Below are 27253 nucleotides of genomic sequence, written 5' to 3' on the forward strand. Positions count from 1 at the left end.
ACTGGCCCAACAAGAACAACTGGATTCTGCAGCCAACAAATCATTGCTCTGGGCTGGTTAGTGAGCAGCACTGAAGGTGCTCAGGGGAGGTGGTGACTGATTTTGATGACAAGGATCACGACTCTCAGGCTTATTAATCATCCTAGTGAAAGAAAATCATTTTTAGACAGGAGAGAAAGTCTTGCATGTTTTATTTATAGTGTTCGGTAGAGAAAAGCAGCAGCATTTACTTATTCTTTGCAAACAGAAACAGAAGCACGGAAATTAAATCAATCATGAGAAATTTTTGATAGTTTTGTGGAGAACAAAACTATTTCCAGTTTTTATGCTATGTGGCAACACTTTGCATTAATTCACATTATTAACTAACATGGAATTAAATGTTAATTATGTTTATCAATCATTTATTCATGGTGTTCATTACCTTTCTGTAGTTAACATGATTACTACAGTAACTAACATGACCTCTAATCATAAATGATAGCTAAGGGCATTAGTTAATTCTTAATTAACTTTTAGTCAATGTTAATTACTGCACTAATGTCAACTAATATGTCCTTATTGTAAAGTGTTACTTATTATGTAAAGAAAAAGGAGCTATACACTAAAATCAGAAGGAGGGCTAAAACAGTAATGCATGTCAGTAGACAAATTTAAGTACAAAGTGTAGCAGACAGCAGAATATTTCAGTGGAATCTCACAAATGTTGATTCAGGCACTAATCTGGTGAGAAAAAGAATTCTCCTTTGACATTATTCTTTTGAAAATGCCCACAGGCCACTCAAAATATTCAAGATGGCAGCCATTTTCCAAGATGGCTGTCACGCTTAGCATGGAAATTCTATGTTTGGTGATAACTGCGCACAGACTTGCCCAATATCAATGCATTATATCATACATCTTTAACTATTTAGAATCTGAATTTGGAACTCCACAAGCCATCCCTTGAGCAGCATTACTTCAGCATCCGGCCTTCCAATATGTAAACTTGGGTTCAACTTCTGGTTATGCCACCTGTTTCGTTCGACATGACATTTTAACTGCATCATTACAGTCCAACACACTGTAAATGGGTACCAGTCTTGGATAGGGGGTGACCTGTGAAGGACTGCACCCCATTCACAGGGAGTTATAGACCCTCATCTGCTTCACGCTATGATCTATGCAAAACCCAGATGGGCCTCAGGGCCTGTATAGACCTTACTTCTTTGTAGTCAAAAACACCTATTTTGACACCACCCAAACTGGTCCATGTGGTGGGATTCTGTGCAATTCAATATGCCAGAATGGCAACCTATTTTTATCTACCCCATCTTGAAAATTTGAGTGGCCTGTTGGCTTTTTCAACATTAATGTCTAATGGGTATTTTTAAAAACCAAATTTGGTGCTTGTATCACCATTATTATCACCAAAGATTATTTCAGTACCTGCTACGCTAACACTTTATTCCATGGTTTTCCCCACAATTTTACCAAAAAAAAGTATCATCTGTTAATACCTCAACACTGTCTTCTGTGAAAGAGCACAACATGTTTTTTCCGAGTTTCGTGTTGCAGAGGAGGATCAGAAGGAGGCTGCTGCTCAAAGAACAATATGTCCGACTGTACCCACTTGTTCCATTTTCACCTGAGTACCTGAGACCTGCACCAGTTAAATCCAGTTACTAACTCAACTCTACTTTCTGAGAAGGCTGAGGTCCTTTGGGGTGAGGGTTCAGCTACTCAGGATTCTCTAAGAATCTGTGGTGTTGAGCGCCATCTTTTATACTTTGGTCTGCTGGAGCTTTTAATCAATTGTACTTCCTGATTTACTCTCTCCACATCATCCAGCCTTTTCGCTCTCATTTTGTTCATTCAACATCTCAAAATATTGCCTCCACCTTCTCAACACTCTCTTACTTGTCAGCAGATTTCCATTTACATCTTTTGTCACCCTAACCTGCTGCACATCCTTTCTAGCTCAGCCCCTCTCTCTAGGCAATTGGTACAAGTCCATTTCTCCTTTCTTTGGGTTCATGTACAGCTCATTATTCCTTTTCCTCAGCCTTTGCCACACCCCTTTTTTGCCATATCTCCTTGTACTCGTACTTTTATCTCTCCAACTATCCCAATTCTTTTTCAACCTTTCTTCTTATACCTTTCCGAATGTCTTCATTCCACCACCAAGTCTCCTCACGTTTTTTTTTTCATGCTCCCATGATGAAATGAGTCAAATTTTCATGACGGGGTGTTTTTTAATTCACTATTCCTAACCCTACTCCTACCCCCGACCCTAACCCTAATCCTATCCTAATCTTACTCTTTCCCCTCACCCTAACCATAACCATGCCCGACTCCCGTTTCACTTTTAATTTTGTGCAGCCATCATGGAAATAATTTAGAATGAATTTGTGCTACCGTGACGAAAATGAGGCACTTTTCGTCACAATATCACAAACCAATAGATTAATGTATATTTCGTGCCGCTGAATCACAACTTGCCGTGATACCAGGTTGCGATGTCACACCCAGCACATTCCTTTCTCCCTAACCACATCTGCAGTACTTTTCTAGCTGTCCAAAATCACTTCACTTCCACCCAGTGCCTGTCCCACCTCTTCCCTGCATTTCACAAGACAGTCTTCGTCCTTCAGCTTCCACTATCTGGTCCTTTGTTAAGCTCTCTCTTCCTCTTCTGCACCTCTAAAGTCATCCTATGAACCAACAGCCAATGCTGTCTAACTCCTCTCTCCTGCCACCACCTTAGTTTCCAATTTCTTTTAGGATGCATCTCCTACAAATAATGTAGTCCACCTGTCTGCACCTTCCTCTATTATTCTGTGCACCTTCTTTTTACCCCTTTCAATCAACATATTTTTACTTATTGTATGTATTCTACTTCATTATAATTTTTATCTAATCTTTATTGCATTTTGCAATATTCAAGTTATTATTCTTGTGTATTTTTTTACGTAATTTTTAGTTTTGCCCGTGACCTGCTGCAACACCTAAAATTCCCTTTGGGGTTTAATAATCTTATTTAATCATGTCTGCCAAGGATGTAATAAAATCAAGTGTTTATTTATTTGTCTGTCTGTTTAGCAGGATTGCGCCAAAACTACTGCACAGATTATTTTTTTATATATAGGTTTTGAAGGATTATGTCAAAACTCCTTCCTGGATTCTCACCAAATTTGCACAACAGATAGGTATTAGGGCATGGAAGACTCCACTGAATTTTGGAGGTGATCCGGATTCCCTTACCAAAAAATAGTACTAAGTATATAAAAAGTAAACTAGAAGTATACTTGAAACATACTTCCATATACTACTTTTTGGTAAGGGTTGGCAGATGTCAGAAATCTCAGTTTGCTATTTTCAGATTCAGACAACTTTATTGATCCCTAAAAGGGCAATTCATTTCACACCCAATTACCTCAGACAAATATACAGCAATTAATCCACAATTACTACTCGTTGAACGTGATAATGGCACACATCAGAATTAAAACAACCGCACATATGGACTTGATTGTTTATGTACGCTAAACGTTGAGACAGTCCGTTATCAGAATTGAGGAAATGTGAGTGTGGGGGAGCCACAGCAACATGTGGTCACGCAGCCAGCTTGGGGGAAAGGGGGAGCTGCAGCAGATAAAGCTGCACTGCACACCGGACGGGGAAGGGAGTGGCGTGAGTGGACCCGGGATTGGGTGGGGGATGAGGACAGGAACACAAAGGAGAGGGTAGGGGGGTGGGAGCATGCATAACAATCTCTGCCCATGTGTGAGTGGTAAATGAGTTAAGTTTATCTCAGTTTCTGGCTGTGTGTGCTGGAGTTGCAGAAAGGTAAGAAGGCAGCCGAATGGTTCACCAAGGCCATAGGAATTCTTCTGGAAGAAAACAACGGGGTGTTTTGACTTTCAGAGGCTGATAAGCCTGCCATGTCTATGGTTGAGCAGTGAAAACACATTTGCAGTTCTCATGAACCAGAACCAATTTATGAGTATTCCCTGGTCTCCGACATCTTCCTTTGCAACGCATGCATTTGCTCTGAGATGTTATCCAACTTGCGTCTGAGTTAAAGGGTTAATGCAGTCTAAGAATGTATCACCTTGCCCAACTCATTACTCATGACAGACAGGTGAGGGGTCGTGGTTCTGGTGGCATCCGTCTTGCCAATTCTCCAGTAGGTCAGGGCAGCACATAAACCAATAAGTACCAGCCCTCCAACAATAAAACTAAATGTAAATAAATCTTCAACGTCCTCCACAGAGTGGTGCCAAACATGTGACGCACCATTTCTCCCAGGCATCAAGTGCCCCTGCCCTGATTTTCTTATTGGAAAAAAATGGTGTCAATAGCGTTCAGAGACCAGCTGATCAATTCCATGCTTAAACCAATATAGTTTGAAGAATTCACAGTCCCGTGAAGTAGGGACGTTGAAGGTAGGAGCACAGACAAAGGTGAGAGGAGATGCGACCACCCTTGCCGGCGTACCAAGCATCTTTTTAATCTTATGTTAACCAGATGTTAAAAACTGCCAGTGGGAGATGTCCTAAAAAAAACAAAAAAAACAAACCAAAAACAAACAAACCACTCAGTGAAATCTATAAGGCTTTTAAGTGCAGTGTAGATTGAATATAATTTCAGGTGACATTACAAGAGTACATCCAGTAATTTTTTTTTTAAAGCAGATTATGCATACCAACACATTATTCTACCGTAGCATTTCTCTCTCACACACACACAGTATGAATGACATTTATTGAAACTTGTAAAGTCAATAACAATTGTAGCTGCTGTCCAACATTATCCTTCAATCAACATTCAGATTTCATTAAACTATAGTACATCATTATACATTATAAAACATTCTCAGTCTGAAAGGTGCTTTGGGAATCCTGTTTTTGTCGCTCTTTGTTCTTTTTGACTATATCTACCTCGACATGCTGAGACTGGCATTATGAGAGTTTCTTGGCTGACAGACTGAATTGAGGTGTGACCTGTTTATCCAAAGAGGATGATTAATGCTCTTATGATGATGGGGCTTTAAAGAATGCAAATTTGAAAAGCCAGTGGTCTGATGGGGAACAACACACTTCCCTAAAAACAACAGGAACTTAAACAAGTCACCACACATTTAAAGCATAACCTATTCAATTCATGGTGGGCAACACAATCATCTATGCTTGCCTCTATTAAACAACAACAAATGGAAGGGATTTAAACTATTTTCAAGTGACTTTTTGTGATAAGTAGAGTAACCACAGTGGTTGTTAACACCCAATAACAAAGATGTTGAAAGTGAAGAATGAATGATAAAATGTTTGATTTTTAATACAATCCTGATAAAACTATAGGAAATATAAATACAGTACATTAGCTTGGCATAAAGTAGTCAGCTACAATCTCCCACAAACAAAAGCTGTTTCCCAAATTAACACTCTATAACACAGAAACATAAAAAAAATAAAAACAATACTTCCCCCACCCGCCCCACCCCATATCCATGGAAACGTTTAGTCCAGAACATAATGTAGAAGGCTTCTTGAGCCAAGTAAAGATACAAAACGATCTACAACAAAACATTAAAGCTTCTTCACAACAAGCCAGTTTGATCATCACAATGTCATTCTTAGTTTTGTGCTCTCTGAACCATTTGAACAGTCGCTCTCAGTAGTCTGATCCCATCATCTTGGAGAGTGACGGGCAGGACGAGAGGTAGAGTGATCAGTGACTCTGATTACACAAAAATCTAACTTTGCTCCGGTCACCGCTGCAGCACCTCATTCCTCTGGTTAATGTGTGCTTTGAGGATGTCTGTGAGTGACTCTCTACAGAGAACAATACTTGGTTTCATGAGCTTCTTGTTCCACTTGGCAAACTATACACTACTACTGAATGCTATACTTTGTCTCTAGCTGCTCTGCTGCCCTTTCCAAGTGGATCATCCGCAGTGTATCTAACAACTCCAGCAACAGGGGCTCGTATGGGATTCCATTTTGTCCTCCCCCGCCATGTGACCCTCTCTCTGCCCACGCCCTCAGCATCTGGTAGTGAGCCTCCTGGCAAGAACGATGATCGGCCTCCGCTCGTTCGATCTCTTTATCCGTCACACCGAGCGAGCGCACCAGCTGCTTCACCTGCAGCACGGGGACCAGATCTAGCACGGTGTAGATCAGGCTAGGCACTGGAGTGGGGAGATAAAAAATGTTGGGAGAAAGAGATAGTGGTTAACATCATGGCAAGCTAGGAGTGGTAGACTTTACTGTCCATATTTGAGTGGACATAAACTGTACCAGTGATTGGGTGTGCGTTCACAGGCTGAGTCTGGGGTTCCACAGGGACACAGTCGGGCAAATTGGATGACTCAGGGTCGCTGATATTACTTTGGAGAACAGCCTTACTGTTGAGGTTGTATGAAACTTCTTCTTGACATGTGATCAGAATCTACAAGTGGACAAAGTTTTACTACCCATAGGAAGTTCATGCAGTGGGGGGGGGTGTAAAAAAAAAAAATGCAACAATAGATAATAGCTGTAAGTTTACCTCACAAGCTTCTGAGGATGATTCCGAGTCAGCTGGCTGTGGGGACGCCTGACGCAGCTTCTTCTTGGTGTAACGTTTTGTTGCTACATAGGTGATGAGACCTACCAGCACCAATGCGACCACTGCCGCCACTCCAACTCCAAGGATTCGGTTCATTAAAAACTCATTTCCACATTCAGGAGCTTCAACGAACCAGACATATAAGAACAAAAATAAAACATTCAAATGTGGTGTGGTTACAATTTAAAGGATTCATTTTGATGTTTCAAAACGACAAACCAAACTCAAGTCCTTAAGCCCCTTTCACACTGGGCCTGTGTAGAGTTGCATTGTGCTGCATATCTAGTATGCAGGAATGGCTGCGTATGTTGCGCACAGAGGGGAAGTATGGCCCGCTTCTTCTTCAGTGGTTTTGAAGCTTCACTGCCAGCAACGTTCAGCGGGATGAATAAAATCTAGCAATGCAGGTATGTACTGATAAAAACCCTAAAAGGATTTTTCGCCAGACTGGCGTAGGGCAGCGTACTATTGCGGAGGCATGGTCAATCAATCAATCAATTTTTTTTTTTATATAGCGCCAAATCACAACAAACAGTTGCCCCAAGGCGCTTTATATTGTAAGGCAAGGCCATACAATAATGATGTAAAACCCCAACGGTCAAAACGACCCCCTGTGAGCAAGCACTTGGCTACAGTGGGAAGGAAAAACTCCCTTTTAACAGGAAGAAACCTCCAGCAGAACCAGGCTCAGGGAGGGGCAGTCTTCTGCTGGGACTGGTTGGGGCTGAGGGAGAGAACCAGGAAAAAGACATGCTGTGGAGGGGAGCAGAGATCGATCACTAATGATTAAATGCAGAGTGGTGCATACAGAGCAAAAAGAGAAAGAAACAGTGCATCATGGGAACCCCCCAGCAGTCTACGTCTATAGCAGCATAACTAAGGGATGGTTCAGGGTCACCTGATCCAGCCCTAACTATAAGCTTTAGCAAAAAGGAAAGTTTTAAGCCTAATCTTAAAAGTAGAGAGGGTGTCTGTCTCCCTGATCTGAATTGGGAGCTGGTTCCACAGGAGAGGAGCCTGAAAGCTGAAGGCTCTGCCTCCCATTCTACTCTTACAAACCCTAGGAACTACAAGTAAGCCTGCAGTCTGAGAGCGAAGCGCTCTATTGGGGTGATATGGTACTATGAGGTCCCTAAGATAAGATGGGACCTGATTATTCAAAACCTTATAAGTAAGAAGAAGAATTTTAAATTCTATTCTAGAATTAACAGGAAGCCAATGAAGAGAGGCCAATATGGGTGAGATATGCTCTCTCCTTCTAGTCCCCGTCAGCACTCTAGCTGCAGCATTTTGAATTAACTGAAGGCTTTTTAGGGAACTTTTAGGACAACCTGATAATAATGAATTACAATAGTCCAGCCTAGAGGAAATAAATGCATGAATTAGTTTTTCAGCATCACTCTGAGACAAGACCTTTCTGATTTTAGAGATATTGCGTAAATGCAAAAAAGCAGTCCTACATATTTGTTTAATATGCGCTTTGAATGACATATCCTGATCAAAAATGACTCCAAGATTTCTCACAGTATTACTAGAGGTCAGGGTAATGCCATCCAGAGTAAGGATCTGGTTAGACACCATGTTTCTAAGATTTGTGGGGCCAAGTACAATAACTTCAGTTTTATCTGAGTTTAAAAGCAGGAAATTAGAGGTCATCCATGTCTTTATGTCTGTAAGACAATCCTGCAGTTTAGCTAATTGGTGTGTGTCGTCTGGCTTCATGGATAGATAAAGCTGGGTATCATCTGCGTAACAATGAAAATTTAAGCAATACCGTCTAATAATACTGCCTAAGGGAAGCATATATAAAGTGAATAAAATTGGTCCTAGCACAGAACCTTGTGGAACTCCATAATTAACTTTAGTCTGTGAAGAAGATTCCCCATTTACATGAACAAATTGTAATCTATTAGACAAATATGATTCAAACCACCGCAGCGCAGTGCCTTTAATACCTATGGCATGCTCTAATCTCTGTAATAAAATTTTATGGTCAACAGTATCAAAAGCAGCACTGAGGTCTAACAGAACAAGCACATGCATGGTGGACCCCATTTCATGGACCCCACTGCGTCCCTCAGCATATTGCCATGTAGGGCTGCATAAGCTTGGCGCAGGACTGCACAAATTCAGTGTAGTTGGTACTCCATATTACGCAACTCTATGTTGGCCCGGTATGAAAGGGGCTTTATTACACATCGAAGTTGTTACATTTACAGAAAAAAAAAATCTCCCAAGTTTTGTGCATTTTCAAATCCAATGTAAATCTGTCATACATGAATGTCAAATTAACTAGACAATAGTCAGATCTGATTAAAAAAAAAGTAATAAGTGGTAATATAGAAAATGTCAGATTAATAGAGTTTTTCCTTAACTCTCTGGGGTCTGAGGACATTTTTGGACAGTTCACTCGCCTGACAAATGTTTTATTATTGCTGTTAACAGCTCTCCCTGCATCCCACAATCAAGTTTTATTTCTCTTTTTTTTCAGGACAACCTGTGCTTTCAGAATATATATGCTTTTGTTGTGTTTTAAGTGTAATAAAGGTTTATAATCAAAAATAGGCAAGGAAAAATAAAGCAAAAAATAATTTTCCACACACATTTATTCAAAACACACAGCAAACTATAACAAACAACTGTTTTTGACACTTTATAAAGCTAATTTGAGGTCTTCTGTGAAAGACTGTGCAACAAAAAGGTTCAAACAAACACAAATGCACATTGTGAACAATATACACAAAATGGTCTATGCGTTTTGTTGTCCATTGATATGGTAAACAGTGCTTTACGTCAAGAAAGCAACAGAGTTATCCAGTAACATTCACATGCAAACTAGTGGAGCAATCCTGATAGTTACACACACTTTGTTTGAGCACGTGAGATTGTCATCAGAGGCTCTCCGTCTGCTTCACTGATTGTTGTGCGTAATGGCGCAGGGAGACCAATAGTATGTACTCATTGGAGCACCCAGGTGGCTATTCAAACGGGCCAACTAGTAACATATCACTCCTGTAAACGATCTTGGGCTTTTCGCGTGAGGTAAATCTGCCCTACGATTGGATTTTGGAAAACCATGTGACGGTGAACCAATTCTGATTGGACACTCAAATTGCGCATGTCATCACAGCTTCTATGAGGAGTACAAAGATGGCTGGCTCGAAAGTCTGCGGAGTTAACTTTTCAGCAAAAAAAAAAAGTATGTTTCTATCTCATATCATTAAAAAGTTATTTATAATTTAGTAAAGCTTGGTCTTAGCCGTCGTATACGACGGTGTTGGTCCCAGAAGGTTAATCATTCTTGTGTTCATTTCATGTTGGAATCGTTCAATTCACCTCTGCACCGCTCGCTCAAAATCACTAAATAGTTGAGGACATGTGCATCAGTGAAGCATGTTGCCTCTGCAGGGACCCCCCCTCCATGCTACCACACACTTCTAATGACATCTGCACTTGCTTCTAAAATGGGAGCTTCCTAGTTCAAGATCACTAGTTCCCATTCTTTATGTAAGGAGAAGGGAGGGTCTGGAAGGGCACCCGCTGTAAAACTTGTGTCAAGTCACCATGCCAATCCATTCCCGAGCCAAAAGTGAGAAGCCCAAAGAATTTACTAGTGGCGACAAGAAAGTGTTTACTTTTGAGTATTTCTGATTGCCTCGCGCCAATACAATAATTAACCAGTTAGCCTGTTGATGGTGTTTATGTTCTAAATCCAAGACAAAAAATACAGCCGAGGATGTTAATTAAGTCTCAAAGTTAACCTTTAAGGTTTCCATTGTTGACAGAATACATCCAACACTTTGAATTGGAGTGGCCAAGTGGGGAAAAAAAAATAAAAAAATGGTACAATTATTAAGGACTATCTGTGGAATAACTGTCTTCCTTTTTTGCAATTGCTGTATAAACAATTCAGCAAAAATTTCACACAGGACACAAGTGCTCACCTTCTGTAGTCTTAATCTTAGAAGGAACCACTCCACAAAGACGTTTGCACTCAGTTGTACAACTGTGGATAAGAGAGGAAATTTGACAACAGTGAAGAGGAAGAAGCACAACTGATGAGGAACTGACTGACTATCAAGACACAGACAACTTTAAAACGGCAGCAAATAAACAGTTATGACAGAGCACGTTATATGCCGAGATTATATATAAAGAATGAATTTTGAGAATGTACTGTGAGCACGCCAATGAATGAATGACTGTAGATGAAAGGAGTAGACATCATGACACTTTTAGCAAAAATTAGCTCCATCAACAAAGTCATTTTGTTGCAGGGGTGGTGGCCAAGTGGTTAATGTGCTTGGTTTCAGTGCAGAAGGTTCTGGGTTCAAATCCCACCCCTGCCACATTTCTCCATGTAATGAGGAGTTGCGTCAGGAAGGGCATCCGGCGTAAAACCTGTGCCAATTCAACATGCAGATCCACCTTGGATTTGCTGTGGCGACCCCGAGTGCAAACAAGGGAGCAGCCGAAGGGACAAAAAAAAAAAAAGTTATTTTGTTCTCCATTTTACTTTCTGCAGCAGAATTATTTCGAAACTGAGAAAGTAATTTTTATGATACATGGTAGTTCATGGCAAATCTAGACTGATACTTTTACTGAACTTTAACGCCATATTTTTCAACAGGGCATTTTGGGCATCAGCTTCGTGCCAAAGCCATCAGCATGAATTCCGCTGCAACTCTTTTCATGGCAAAATCTTCTGTCACAGTGGAATGTGCCGATAAAGTGCTGATGTCCACCTCTTCCACAATTTCTTGGATAGTCACACAACGGTCCCACATCACCACAGCGTTCACTTTGGAAATGATCAGGTCATTTCAGCGTGTTGATGGCCGCCCAGAGCGCGGCTCGCTCTCCACCGTTGTGCGGACGTCTTTAAACCGGTTGTACCGCCCTTAATCTGTGTGATGCCCATAGGATCATCACCGAAAGCCGTCTGAATAATCCGAATGGTTTCCACCTGGCTGTCGCCCAGTTTCTGGCAAAATTTGATGTAGTCGCGCTGTTCCAGTCGTTCCGCCATTTCCTTGCAAAGAAAAAACGCCGAGAGACTCCACCCATCCTCACACAAAGGCTGCTTACAAGCAAATGACGCAACCAACAGGCGTGAAAAAATTCACGCATTCGCACGAAGGTTCAAGGTTGGCTCATGCAAGCACACGTGATTCAAATCCATCAGGTTTTTGAAAAAAATAAAAAGGTCCGATACTTTTCTAACAGACCTCGTAGTTTCCATTTTCTATGATTTGAGAAATTGATTGTGTACTATACAGAATACTGAAGGATTTTATTTCAGGTAAATGCTGCCGCATCTGGCTCAGATATCCACAACTTATCTGAACCAGATAGATTGTGGATGTGTCTGAGCTAGAAAACTGACACTCAGTAGACAAGATAACTTCTAATTTAGTGCTCCTTTAACAAATGTTTTAACATAACCCATTTGCAAAGTTTACCAACTTCTCTCTCCTGGGGTTCGTTCCATGAAGCAAGCTCAGAAAAGCGGGGCTTAATGTGAAACACCTGACTTGATAAATGACATGAGGCTAAAGCGGTTCCATAAAGGCCGAGCCACGTTCATGCAATCAACCTAAGTCAAGACAGGTTCAGCCAGTCAGACTAATTGCCATTCATAGGCAGCCCATGAGGTCGAACACAGATCAACTGGATTTACAATGGCAAAATGTACAGAGCAATGTTATAATGGAGACCTATGAGGAATTTAAACATCTAATAAGGAAAAGAGGTAACATGGCAGCAATAAATAAACTCAGACAGAAAGGCTGGCAGGAAACTGCTGATTGACTACATAAATGTATACGATTACAGTTTTTCCTCAATTGCTAAAACATTAAACCCTATTGTCTGAACCAAATGCTCAATTGCTTGAACCGACTGACTGAATCAGTAACTCTTGGCAAAACCATAAGCACTTTTCACCTGTTTGGACACAACTTGCCAACACATTTTCATTGCGATGCACCTGTGTTGCATAATGCTGAGCACAGGTGACAAAAGTCAAACAGTGTCACCAGCTGAACACAACTAGTCAAAATTGATCACAGTTGTGGCCAATGATGTGAGGGAACATATACAAGTTCAGAGAGCACTGGTTTGTGAGGCACTACAATGGATAGAAATCTGAGAAGAGTTCGTGTAAGAGGTGTTTCGAAGTCATCAGCGAAAACAAAGAATCAATCAATCAATCAATCAATTTTTTTTTATATAGGGCCAAATCACAACAAACAGTTGCCCCAAGGCGCTTTATATTGTAAGGCAAGGCCATACAATAATTATGTAAAACCCCAACGGTCAAAACGACCCCCTGTGAGCAAGCACTTGGCTACAGTGGGAAGGAAAAACTCCCTTTTAACAGGAAGAAACCTCCAGCAGAACCAGGCTCAGGGAGGGGCAGTCTTCTGCTGGGACTGGTTGGGGCTGAGGGAGAGAACCAGGAAAAAGACATGCTGTGGAGGGGAGCAGAGATCGATCACTAATGATTAAATGCAGAGTGGTGCATACAGAGCAAAAAGAGAAAGAAACAATGCATCATGGGAACCCCCCAGCAGTCTACGTCTATAGCAGCATAACTAAGGGATGGTTCAGGGTCACCTGATCCAGCCCCAACTATAAGCTTTAGCAAAAAGGAAAGTTTTAAGCCTAATCTTAAAAGTAGAGAGGGTGTCTGTCTCCCTGATCTGAATTGGGAGCTGGTTCCACAGGAGAGGAGCCTGAATGCTGAAGGCTCTGCCTCCCATTCTACTCTTACAAACCCTAGGAACTACAAGTAAGCCTGCAGTCTGAGAGCGAAGCGCTCTATTGGGGTGATATGGTACTACGAGGTCCCTAAGATAAGATGGGACCTGATTATTCAAAACCTTATAAGTAAGAAGAAGAATTTTAAATTCTATTCTAGAATTAACAGGAAGCCAATGAAGAGAGGCCAATATGGGTGAGATATGCTCTCTCCTTCTAGTCCCCGTCAGTACTCTAGCTGCAGCATTTTGAATTAACTGAAGGCTTTTTAGGGAACTTTTAGGACAACCTGATAATAATGAATTACAATAGTCCAGCCTAGAGGAAATAAATGCATGAATTAGTTTTTCAGCATCACTCTGAGACAAGACCTTTCTGATTTTAGAGATATTGTGTAAATGCAAAAAAAGCAGTCCTACATATTTGTTTAATATGCGCTTTGAATGACATATCCTGATCAAAAATGACTCCAAGATTTCTCACAGTATTACTAGAGCTCAGGGTAATGCCATCCAGAGTAAGGATCTGGTTAGACACCATGTTTTTAAGATTTGTGGGGCCAAGTACAATAACTTCAGTTTTATCTGAGTTTAAAAGCAGGAAATTAGAGGTCATCCATGTCTTTATGTCTGTAAGACAATCCTGCAGTTTAGCTAATTGGTGTGTGTCCTCTGGCTTCATGGATAGATAAAGCTGGGTATCATCTGCGTAACAATGAAAATTTAAGCAATACCGTCTAATAATACTGCCTAAGGGAAGCATGTATAAAGTGAATAAAATTGGTCCTAGCACAGAACCTTGTGCAACTCCACAATTAACTTTCGTCTGTGAAGAAGATTCCCCATTTACATGAACAAATTGTAATCTATTAGACAAATATGATTCAAACCACCGCAACGCAGTGCCTTTAATACCTATGGCATGCTCTAATCTCTGTAATAAAATTTTATGGTCAACAGTATCAAAAGCAGCACTGAGGTCTAACAGAACAAGCACAGAGATGAGTCCACTGTCCGAGGCCATAAGAAGATCATTTGTAACCTTCACTAATGCTGTTTCTGTACTATGATGAATTCTAAAACCTGACTGAAACTCTTCAAATAGACCATTCCTCTGCAGATGATCAGTTAGCTGTTTTACAACTACCCTTTCAAGAATTTTTGAGAGAACAGTAATATCTGATGAAATCAGAGCTACTGTGATTGACCATGTTCTAGTCCACGGTATGAGCATGAGGGAGGCCGGACAAAGGGTCCAACCAAACATCGGTAGATTCACTGTGTCCACCATAATCCCCAAGATTTAGAGAACAGGTCATTACCTTTTCTGACATTATAAATGTTGACAGGAATTACTGTATGACTATACTATATACTGAACCATAGTATTGTATTGGAGGGTTAGTCTGGTTGTAGGCCTAGTATTCCATGTATATTTTTGTACTTTATTTATATGTAGACTTACTGTATACAAGTGCTAAATGTACATGATTTCTGTTTATGTGCTGTACAAGTGCTACGTGTAAATGCACCGGATTTCTGTTTAACTATGTACAAGTGCTAAATGCACAGGTTTTTTGTTATTTAGCCTACAGTGAACAATGAACATTTATTTTTACAGCTTCATGTCCTGAGCACTCTATTTTCTATGTAGTATTCAGAGACGGCTCAGTATTGTTTTTAATTTTGATTGACTCGGGACACAATTTGACAACATAGTTCAGTTCTGAACACAGACTCAACTATTTTGAGGTGAAAGTTTGGTTTTGCAAGAAGAGTCTGGGGTTTTGCGAATGTAGCTTGAAAATTGGGTTTTGTGTTCACAGTTCAGAGAAAAGGAGAGCATCTTTCAAGAAAAGTGTTTTAGCAATTGAGAAAAACTGTAATATACCAATGCAATGCATTCTGGGTAAAATGTACTGAAACAAATGTGTCATTCTGTAGATTGCAATGCTTTATGCTACTGCTGTGGTGAACATGTTGAAGTTTCTTAGAGCTTGTTAAAATTATGTCTGTAGGTATTTTTGATGTCTAAATTATGAAACAACCTGACATCATAAGTGAGTGGTTGGGTTGGATTATGGGCTTCAAAATACCGAGCTTCATGCTGTTGGAGTGTCGTGATGTTGGAGTGATCCCAGAAATTTCTCCCGCATGTTCATGAAAAGCAGATATCATAATCTAATTTTTTCAGTAGTCTGGCTTGTTGTGCGTTTCAACCTTCAAACTAACGTATCACTCCACAATTTTTTTTTTATTCAGCGATACTTAGTTTAAATAACTTAGTGTTTTCAGAGTGTTTTAAAATTTCAGTTAAGTTGTCTGCTTTTTGTGAACAAGCAGAATAAATTTCTATGATTGTTCCAACATCACTGCACTCCAACAGCATGGAGCTAGGCATTTTGAAGCATATAATCCAACCCAACCACTCACTTATGGCGTCATGTTGTTTCATAATTTAGACATCAAAGACACCTATAGACATAATTTTAACAAGATTTAAGAAACTTCAACATGTTCACCACAGCAGTAGCATAAAGCATTGCAATCTGCACAATAAAGACCTTTATTTATCAGTACATTTTACCCAGAATGCATTGCATTGATTCAACTTGAAGTGGTGGCCAGTGATTGTTCATATTTTGGCATGTGCATTGGTATTTCATTCCATTTTATTTATTAAACAGTGAATATGGTTTTGTCTATTTGACTATTTTTAACTTATAGAAGTTTTTTTTTTTCTTTTCTTATTGCTCCAATAACCCCAGATTAAATTCCTTGTATGTGCAAACTTACTTGGCAATAAATTTGATTCTGATTCAAACTCAACTCAGATTGCAATGCGACTTCAAACCTACAAAAGATTAACTCAAAGCTCCAGAGAGTGGCACTTAGTCTTTTTTTTTTATTGTTTTACATACTGTGCAATACATCGCTTAATTAATTAGGATTAATTAACTAATTAATAAGAAAGAAAAAAATGCACAGCACTTTACAGGGCTCAAGGGTGGGTTGCACATTCATGACAGGTTTATGGCAAAAAATATCTCCCTCTCTGATAATTCCCAGAGTTGACAGGTATGGTTAAGCAGCAACTCAGGCTAAGCCTGACAATTAGCCTGGTCCAGACCAGGTTAGTTTGCTAGCATATGTTGCTGTGATAACTTAGTTTGAACTATGAAGAGCTTGCTTTATGGAACCAGATCCACTGGAAAATAAGACAGACTAACGAAATAAGCCTGGCTTATTGGGTAATCCTGTTTTATGGAACAGACCCCTAGTTACCACTTAAGGAAACAGTGAATAAAGCCGGTAGTATGTCGCAAGTTTCGATTCAACAAACTAACTTCCCCATGACTATGTTAAAATAAAACCATGTCAACAGCAGGATGAGAACAAAGCATGCACGTGCACACACTATATTCACCTCTCGCATGGTAGACAGTTGCTTTTCACTCTGTAGTAATCCTTCTCACACTCGCACTCAGAGTTTTGATCTGATGTACCTGGAAACCACAAGAAGACAGAAATCAAGTGCCAACGTCAGTAAAGGTTTAATTCAGCCACACAGAGAAACATGCATAATACAAAAACAGATTTTTTTTTTTTTTTAGAATGTACTCTTGTTAAAGTCTCTTAAGAAAAGCTGTAAATAGTTTCACTGTGACCTTCACTCACATTTTTGGCTTTGTCTTTCTCCATCTTTACATACTTTACATTTCAGACACTCATACGTTCCTGAATCGATCTTGCTTTTGTAGTAACCTTCGATACAGCGACATTCCCTGTTCTGTTGTCGTTCACATGGTTTCTCCTCAACTTCATTCTCTACAAAAAACAGAAAAGAAAAAAGGAAATTACGCCGTTAATGGTATATAAAAGAAAAAAAAACCAACAACCTGTAAATAAGTGAATGTGACTCTACTTTTGCAGCGTCGACAGCGTCTACAGGTGGAAGAAAAATTAATCTGATCTGTGTATTCTCCAGCAGGACAAGGTGTGCAGTTACTCCTGTGACCCACAGCGTGGCACTCTTCTAAAAGCTTAAAACCTTAAAAAAAAAAAAAAGACCCAACTTTAAGTCTTTTTAAATCTTTCTCCAATTATCCAAATAGGTAAATAATCAGTAATAATAATGTACGGCGTGTTATTTATCTTGTTTTAGAGGCCGTACCTTGTGGGCATTTGTTGCAACAAATTCCAGTTTCAGACAGATAGTCCCCATGTGGACACGACTGCTCCTCTACAGACTGCAATAATGTCGATGTGCGGATGATCATGCACTGCAACACAGCAAAAAAATTTTAATATGTATTTTAATCATTGTCACATATTTTGTGAACCATCTGCTGACTTTCTCACCATGAGGAGCAGCAGTGTGCCAATGCGGGCTTTTGTACTCCATCCTCTTCTGAATACAGCTCCCTCCATCATCTGACAGGTTTAACTCAGTCCATCTGAGGCCACCTGTAAACAACACAAAAGGGCCCCCCAAAAACAATCATCATGTTACAAGTCTTTGGAGATATATATATCACATTTTTATGGTGATAGGATGGTCAATTTGCAGATAGTGATGGGATGGTCACTTTGCAGACCACAAATGGATGGACCCCAAGTTGGAAGTCAAGTTAAATCTGGGGAGCATGCACTGGTGCCAGGTGCCCTAGTCCTGGATGACAACCAGTGTTCTTTTGGACTTCTCCACCCACTGGAGACCTCAACACTGAGGCACCCGCATGGTAGATCATACCCAGAGAAAAATGCCACAAGATACTTCTCATCTGAGTCTGACTCATTTGGCACAAAGTTATTTCAGCAGTGCCCAATGATCCTCCAAAGAGTCCGAGTACCACAGACACAGTCATCACCTTAGGTCAACTATACCGTAAGACAGGAAGCACAAGGACCATAAAGACTTGGACCTTCAATCTCCTGCAATGGTATCAGCATCGCCAAAATCCTCTGTCCAGTGAACTGACTCCATGAGCTCTTCCCAGGTGTCTTCAATGTCAAAGGCAGAGGACCCAGAGACATGAATGTCAATGTCGAGATAAGTTAATGTCTCTGAAGGTTCAATACTTTAACCTCAGACAGATACACCTCTGATGCAGGAGCAGCTCAGTATCCATGTTCTTCTGTATGTTGTGTTGAGAATCCAGACAGCTGTTATGATTCAGGGCCTTATCTTACACCCTGCGCAAAGCAACGCAAGTATCATTGCTCAGTGTCCACGTTGTTTAAGCAACAAACGGGCTTACGCTCATCTGCAGAAAGCAACTGCACGAAAGATCACCAAGAAAATGGTCCATCATTGAACACTTTTTTTTCCTATTTATATTGAGTGATATTCAGAAACACCTGCCATATAGTGCAGCAGATAACTGAAACAATCAAATAGTGATGCAAGCACCAAATTAGGCACAAATACTCCTTAGACATTACTGCCCACTTGAATTTTCAATAGGCTTCCACTCAATTGAGGAATTACATAGTGGTTAAATTTTAAAAATGCTCTAATCAAATTGAAAGCTATACCACATTATTTGACTGAACATAAAGATTTCAAAAAGGTATAGTTTGAACTCTCTGACTAAATGTTATGGGGTAAAAACAGCAAGAATAGTGACAAAGGTCACTTTCAGTTTGTACAGGGATTAAAAGTTAAAGTTTCTCCAATTTTGATTAAAAAAAAACAAAACGGGGGCAAATTATTGGTTTAACGAATAGGATTGACAAAATGTAATAGTTTTGACTGAGATGAGTGAGTATTTGTGCTGAATTTGGTGCTTGCGTCACCATTTGAAGGATTCCTCTAAATAGTCTGTTGTCTGCTGCACTAATAGGTGGGTTATCTACCAAAGCACATGGTGTATGTGCAAACAGTTATGTGCATTAGCGCACATACTCCTCCTCATCACACTAACAAATCTCAGCCTTAGCCACAGGGTCCCCTGAGGTTCTGCCTAGTCTGTGAGCCACTATGGGTTCTTGCCAAATATAAACCATCTAAAGCTGAATTAAGCCGTTTCATGTGGGCACAATAAACACGGTAGAAACATTTCATTTTGCAAGCATACGAAGAATGAAGTCATCAACAAGGTTTACAGGATTCAGAAAGTTACACAGAATTTAAAGCACAAATACACTTTTGGAAAGAGAGAAAAATAACTTGTGCTTTCCAAGTTTGATGTTATTTCAACACATCACAGATGGGCTCTCGTTACTGCTGTTGCTCCTGATTTCATTGGTATTAATATTATTTCATGAATACTAAGTAAAACTGGGGAAGTAGAACTTTTGTTGTAAAAAAATAAAAATATAGGGTAATCACTGACTTAAAGGATATTCTCCAATTTTGGTCATGTGAATGATGTACAACCCCTGGCAAAAATTATGGAATCACCGGCCTCAGAGGATGTTCATTCAGTTGTTTAATTTTGTAGAAAAAAAAAGCAGATCACAGACATGACACAAAACTAAAGTCATTTCAAATGGCAACTTTCTGGCTTTAAGAAACACTATAAGAAATCAAGAAAAAAAGATTGTGGCAGTCAGTAACGGTTACTTTTTTAGACCAAGCAGAGGAAAAAAAAATATGAAATCACCCTGTAAATTTTCATCCCCCAAATTAACACCTGCATCAAATCAGATCTGCTCATTGACATTGACCCTATGTATCTTTTTGCAAGGAATGTTTTTGCAGTTTTTGCTCTATAGCAAGATGCATTATCATCTTGAAAAATGATTTCATCATCCCCAAACATCCTTTCAATTGTCCAAAATATCAACATAAACTTGTGCATTTATTGATGATGTAATGACAGCCATCTCCCCAGTGCCTTTACCTGACATGCAGCCCCATATCATCAATGACTGTGGAAATTTACATGTTCTCTTCAGGCAGTCATCTTTATAAATCTCATTGGAAAGGCACCAAACAAAAGTTCCGGCATCATCACTTTGCCCAATGCAGATTCATCACTGAATATGACTTTCATCCAGTCATCCACAGTCCACAATTGCTTTTCCTTAGCCCATTGTAACCTTGTTTTTTTCTGTTTAGGTGTTAATGATGCCTTTCGTTTAGCTTTTCTGTATGTAAATCCCATTTCCTTTAGGCGGTTTCTTACAGTTCGGTCACAGACGTTGACTCCAGTTTCCTCCCATTCGTTCCTCATTTGTTTTGTTGTACATTTTTCGATTTGAGACATATTGCTTTAAGTTTTCTGTCTTGACGCTTTGATGTCTTCCTTGGTCTACCAGTATGTTTGCCTTTAACAACCTTCCCATGTTGTTTGTATTTGGTCCAGAGTTTAGACACAGCTGACTGTGAACAACCAACATCTTTTGCAACATTGCGTGATGATTTACTCTCTTTTAAGAGTTTGATAATCCTCTCCTTTGTTTCAATTGACATCTCTCGTGTTGGAGCCATGATTCATGTCAGTCCACTTGGTGCAACAGCTCTCCAAGGTGTGTTCACTCCTTTTTAGATGCAGACTAACGAGCAGATCTGATATGATGCAGGTGTTAGTTTTGGGGATGAAAATTCCAGGGTGATTCCATATTTTTTTCCTCTGCTTGGTCTAAAAAAAGTAACCGTTATTAACTGCCACAATCTTTTTTTTCTTGATTTCTTATAGTGTTTCTTCAAGCCAGAAAGTTGCCATTTGAAATAACTTTAGTTTTGTGTCATGTCTGTGATCTGCTTTTTTTCTACAAAATTAAACAACTGAATGAACATCGTCCGAGGCCGGTGATTCCATCATTTTTGCCAGGGGTTGTAGTGCCGTGTTTTACTCTTAGACCCCCTTCACACACGATGGTGTTCGTTGAGCGTCCCTTGTGCATCCTAAAAATGCCCAAGATGCACAACAGACACAGAAGGGATGAAAAACATGTTTCTGTATAGATGCGCCAACGTCCTTTGGGGGTATTTTTTGGCGTTCTATGAGGACCTCTATGTCCACTGAGCTTCCGCTGAGCTTTGTCTGCGCGACCATCTGCAACTTCCAGCTAGCTTGGCAATCCTCCTGCTTCCTCTGTGCAACAATCTGGGATCACATGATGCATGAAAATTACAACCAACAACCCCAATTGTTGTGTCCTTTCATCCATGAGCGATCCCTTAAAGGCCTCGGCATCCCCCGTGCCTCTTTTGTGCCTCCCCTGTGCCTTCTTTGAACATCCTTCACCCTTAGCATCCACTGAGCATTTGTTTTGAACATGCTCAATAATTCATGATGACCATAGTGTTCTCTGTGCTTCCACTGACCATCCCTTGAATGACATGGGCATCCCTTCGGTTCAAATCCCAGCCTGACCGGAAAAATCACTAAGGGCCCTTGGGCAAGGTCCTTAATCCCCTAGTTGCTCCCCGTGTGTAGTGGGCGCCTTGCATAGCAGCAGCCTCACATTGGGGTGAATGTGAGGCATTATTTGTAAAGCACTTTGAGCATCTGATGCAGATGGAAAAGAGCTATAAGAATGCAGTCCATTTACCATTAATTCCTTGCGTGTCTCTTGAGTTTCCAATGGCATCCTCACACATTTGGTGGACACACAAGGGAAGCACAGCAAACCATCCTGTGTAATGCAAGTTTTACTGCTGATAAGGTGCAGTTTAGGAATGTTTTCTCCTCATTTTTCATCTAGTCCACAATGTTATTTTTTGGTTCATAATGTACACTCAACAAAAATATAAATGCAACACTTTTGGTTTTGCTCCCAGTTTGTATGAGATGAACTCAAAGATCTAAAACTTTTTCCACATACACAATATCACCATTTCCCTCAAATATTGTTCACAAACCAGTCTAAATCTGTGATAGTGAGCACTTCTTTGCTGAGATAATCCATCCCACCTCACAGGTGTGCCATACCAAGATGCTGATTAGACACCATGATTAGTGCACAGGTGTGCCTTAGACTGTCCACAATAAAAGGCCACTCTGAAAGGTGCAGTTTTATCACACAGCACAATGCCACAAGATTTGAGGGAGCGTGCAATTGGCATGCTGACAGCAGGAATGTCAACCAGAGCTGTTGCTCATGTATTGAATGTTCATTTCTCTACCATAAGCCATCTCCAAAGGCGTTTTAGAGAATTTGGCAGTACATCCAACCAGCCTCACAACCGCAGACCACGTGTAACCACACCAGCCCAGGACCTCCACATCCAGCATGTTCACCTCCAAGATCGTCTGAGACCAGCCACTCGGACAGCTGCTGAAACAATCAGTTTGCATAACCAGAGAATTTCTGCACAAACTGTCAGAAACCGTCTCAGGGAAGCTCATCTGCATGCTCGTTGTCCTCATCGGGGTCTCGACCTGACTCCAGTGAGTGGGCAAATGCTCACATTCGCTGGCGTTTGGCACGTTGGAGAGGTGTTCTCTTCACGGATGAATCCCGGTTGACACTGTTCAGGGCAGATGGCAGACAGCGTGTGTGGCGTCGTGTGGGTGAGCAGTTTTCTGATGTCAATGTTGTGGATCGAGTGGCCCATGGTGGCGGTGGGGTTATGGTATGGGCAGGCGTCTGTTATGGACGAAGAACACAGGTGCATTTTATCAATGGCATTTTGAATGCACAGAGATACCATGACGAGATCCTGAGGCCCATTGTTGTGCTGCTCATCCACGACCATCACCTCATGTTGCAGCATGATAATGCACGGCCCTGTGTTCCAAGGATCTGTACACAATTTCTGGAAGCTGAAAACATCCCAGTTCTTGCATGGCCAGCATACTCACCGGACATGTCACCCATTGAGCATGTTTGGGATGCTCTGGACCGGCGTATACGACAGCATGTACCAGTTCCTGCCAATATCCAGCAACTTCACACAGCCATTGAAGAGGAGTGGACCAACATTCCACAGGCCACAATTGACAACCTGATCAACTCTATGCAAAGGAGATGTGTTGCACTGTATGAGGCAAATGGTGGTCACACCAGATACTGACTGGTATCCCCCCCAATAAAACAAAACTGCACCTTTCAGAGTGGCCTTTTATTGTGGACAGTCTAAGGCACACCTGTGCACTAATCATGGTGTCTAATCAGCATCTTGGTATGGCACACCTGTGAGGTGGGATGGATTATCTCAGCAAAGGAGAAGTGCTCACTATCACAGATTTAGACTGGTTTGTGAACAATATTTGAGGGAAATGGTGATATTGTGTATGTGGAAAAAGTTTTAGATCTTTGAGTTCATCTCATACAAAATGGGAGCAAAACCAAAAGTGTTGCGTTTATATTTTTGTTGAGTGTAACTAGTGTGGACTTTTATATTTGTAATTATTTATTGGTGGTGCTATACTAAAAAATATGCATAGGCATAGTTTTGCAGCCTTTTGTCCATAACTTACATTGTGTCCATATCTGAGTGTAAAAAAAGGCAATTATTTAAATTTTCAAATTGAGAACAAAGATTTTACAATTTCCTCTGGTGCAGCAATAAGTGTCTATGTACTGTGAAGAGCCAGATGTCTGTAGAGAACAACGCTTTGAGATGGTGACAGGAACTCTGCAGTGAAGTCACCTGCTGCAGTGTTTCAAGGAAAATCTGCAGACTAACCTGCAGACTGTTATCGCTTCATGACACACTGTTTCACATCTTAACATTAGTTTTCTTGGAATATGGGTAATTGAGTTTACTACTAAAAAAAAAAAAATTCATTTCATAAAATGAGCCACAACTCAACTAAACAGATGTGCAGGAACAATAACAAACATGTCTGTGGAGTGGACAAGTTTCTAACCACGCTGTAATGTATAATCAAAAGTTTACTCTATAGAAACTGGACTGGTTATTCTTAAAGATGCTTTACTCCTCATCCAAGTATCTTCTTCAGTTTGAAAAAGGTAAAGTTTGTATTGCAAAACAAAGTCAGTCTACACAAGAAAAGGGAGCCGTATATGGTTTTTTTTGAGCTGTAAAACTCCACCTGTCTCAGGCGTTTGTATTCTCCATGATGGATCTTCTTGGAGAAAAAGAGGACCTCCTTGTGAAGGAGCTGTCACACCTGGCTGAGTTCGGTGCAGAGTTTTCCAGAGCAGTACCCCGGCATTGTGTGCATGTGACCCTGGAGGAGATTATTAGGGTGCCCAGCATAGATCTCCCCAAATTGGGAAAGTTGTGCTGGTTTTGAATATATTCAAAACTTTAATGAATTTCGCTGTTCTCGTGCCCGCCCATGTGAGCCACCAGGTTTGTCACAACTTAGCATCCAATTTTTACACTAAGCTCAGAAAGAACTCCTCTGCCACGGACACATGGCAGTATTGCTTAAAGTGTCTTCTGGATGCTGGATCTAAAATATGTTCTGGATCAAATTCAAAACAATATCCCTAATTTTCAAGGACATTATCCATCTGCTCACCAAATTTAATCAACATCCTCTCTCAACTTTTTGAGTTAAACATTGCTATGTGCCAAACATTGTTCTGGATCTTAGTTCTGCAATATATGCCGCATCCCCTCAGATACTGAATCACTTATTTCCCATACACTTATCCATCTGCTCGCCAAATTTCATTGAAATTTCTTCATTACTTTCAGTTATCCTGCTAACAGAAACACTGGTGAAAAAATTGCTTCCTTAATCAAGTTCACCCAAGATTAGTTAAAGCTGTGACGGGCCTGCCCCAGGCCATTCTGAGCTGAGCGTGGGTGGGAATGCACCGAACTCCAGAAGAAACTACTGAGCTCAAGTTTTGCTAAAGGGTGTGCCTGCTTGGAAGGACTCCAGGCAAGAGCTGCTTGGGGAAATCTGCCAATGTAAACCAAGTTGTAATTCAGCCCATTATGATTCCATACGGTGCAAAACTCATGGGCAGGCAAACTGTATCTTAGATCTCCCATAGGTTAAGGAAAGGTTCTTCCAGTTCTCCATAGGTGGCTTCTTTCACACCTCTTTCAAGCCATGTACCCTCTCTGTCCACAATTTAATCCTTGTTGCCCTCAAATGTGTGTCCCTTTTCTTTTTATATGAAAGCAAATTGCATAACCCTAACCTGAAGTGTTGCTCCTTCTGTGCTGGGCCATACATTTGTGTAGTGGCTGCTTAGTTACTCCAACATGAAGGTCTGAGTGGTCCAAACTGCACTGGACTCCATAAACAACATTCCTCTCCTTGCGATGTAGTGTCTGATCCTTAAAGTACCTCTTGCAGTGGGTTGATAATCCTCTGGAGACTTTAACCCCTCTCAACAGAAAGGTAAATGGACTGCATCTAGTGCTTTTCATGGTAAGATTTATAATAGGACTGAAGCCAAATTATGTTGTCAAAAATTCTGTAAACTAGAGCACTGCAGTCATAGAGCACAAACCTCTGCCAACACTACTTTCCAATTCCACAATTTTTTATTTTTTTTTTTACCTTGGAAACAATTTAAGGTCAAAGTCTTGTTAGATGTGGCGTTTCATAAGATAAAACATAATACAAAATATAGATCAAAAGGGCTTTACAATGTTAAAATCAAATATCCACTAAATCCACTATACAGATCAGATGCGGATCAAACTTTGTCTATTGATTGAGAGGGCCAATTTGATTGAGATATAAAACAAAATGCACACCAAATGGGCTTTTCAATATAGAACTCAAATGTCCTCAGAATCCACAATCTGGATCTTTGTTGATGAGTGCCAGTCTGCACCTCACTTTCAAATATGAGTGTGATTGGGGCACGTTTGATTAAGATATAATGTACAATATACATTAAATGGGGTTTTCAACGCTAAATTTAAAAGCCACAAAATCTGTAATCTGGATGATTTGGCAGTCGATAAAAAGGATACCCTCCTACATAACTCCCTCAAAGATGAAAGAAATTCAATTATTTCTGACAGCGTTATAAATTTCTGAAATTTGTTTAATATTAAAGGATAGGGAATTTTTCAATTTTCCAAGATTTTTCCTGACTTTGACCTTGAAAGTCAAATCAGATGTTCCTTATCAGGATATGAATCCTCTAAAAAAAAAAAAAAAAAAAAAAATCATAATCTAAGAAAAATTGTGGGTTACAGGCTGTTCACAAGAAGACAAACAAGCAAACAGAAACAAACAGGAGTTGGTGGAAGTAACTGATGTATTTTCATCCTCCAATCAATCAATCCATCCATCCTCAATTTTACGCAAGATTATAATTAGCTAGGATGATTTATTATTATTATATGTAGTCAGAGTAAACACAAAGACGTTAGTCTTGTCTGATTTTTTCAAACGCCTCACAGGCAGAGCGACATTTTTTGCGACACTTGTTTGGCAGCTTCGTCCCCACTTCCCTGTCGATGACTATCGCTGAGTTAAAACGTTTAAAGTCTTCACAAGATGATGACTTTACAGAAATAAGGTCAGCGTTAACAACCTAATCGTCACTCGCGCTTTGAAGTTTTTAATCTCTCTTTTCTGTTGTTGCCTGGTTTCGGTCATCACACCGCATTGACGCCCACTTCAGCCCAAAGTCAGCGAAGCCTTGTGACACACCGGAAATCTTATTATCAGCTTACCTCGACATCCACAGTCATAGCGAACGATGCTTCTTTTTATCAGGTCCACATCACGACATCAAAATGTGTGTGTTAATTTTAAACAGAAGTTAAGTTTGAGGGAAAACACGATGCCCAACTCCGTGCGCGGCGGAGTGGAGGCGGAGCTAAACGAGAAACTGCTGCGTCATCAACACTGGTTCTGGAAGACTGAAAGTTAAAAGCGGAGACAGACTCCCCCCTCCTCCCGCTGCCTTCTTTACTATTTATACAGGGCCAAATCACAACAAAACTGTCTGAATTTAAATTAAGATCTAACCTTAGCAACCAAAGTTGAATTGAAGCTGTTTGTGGGTTTATTCTACACTACATCACACTGATGTAATTATAGTCATGTTTG

At 40.4% G+C, this 27253-nt stretch overlaps 1 protein-coding gene across 2 annotated transcripts; it reads right to left on the reverse strand.

Annotated features, from left to right (window-relative positions):
• Positions 1–4728: 4728 nt before the first annotated feature.
• On the reverse strand, positions 4729–27025 carry tnfrsf1a (tumor necrosis factor receptor superfamily, member 1a). Of its 2 annotated transcripts, none has more exons than XM_034174516.1 (10): positions 26875–27025; positions 17715–17819; positions 17527–17635; positions 17278–17403; positions 17031–17180; positions 16780–16858; positions 10536–10597; positions 6532–6713; positions 6282–6432; positions 4729–6172 (listed from the first exon to the last, which is right to left on the reverse strand). In XM_034174516.1, the coding sequence occupies exons 2-10, from the start codon at positions 17784–17786 to the stop codon at positions 5877–5879; spliced, it is 1227 nt and encodes a 408-aa protein (XP_034030407.1). In that variant the 5' UTR covers positions 17787–17819; positions 26875–27025; the 3' UTR covers positions 4729–5876. The 2 variants fall into 2 exon arrangements, with proteins under 2 accessions (XP_034030407.1, XP_034030406.1); XM_034174515.1 differs by having other exon boundaries at positions 17527–17638.
• Between the last annotated feature and the right edge of the window lie 228 nt (positions 27026–27253).

This window comes from Thalassophryne amazonica, chromosome 7 (genome assembly GCF_902500255.1).
Source record: "Thalassophryne amazonica chromosome 7, fThaAma1.1, whole genome shotgun sequence".
Lineage (NCBI taxonomy): Eukaryota > Metazoa > Chordata > Actinopteri > Batrachoidiformes > Batrachoididae > Thalassophryne > Thalassophryne amazonica.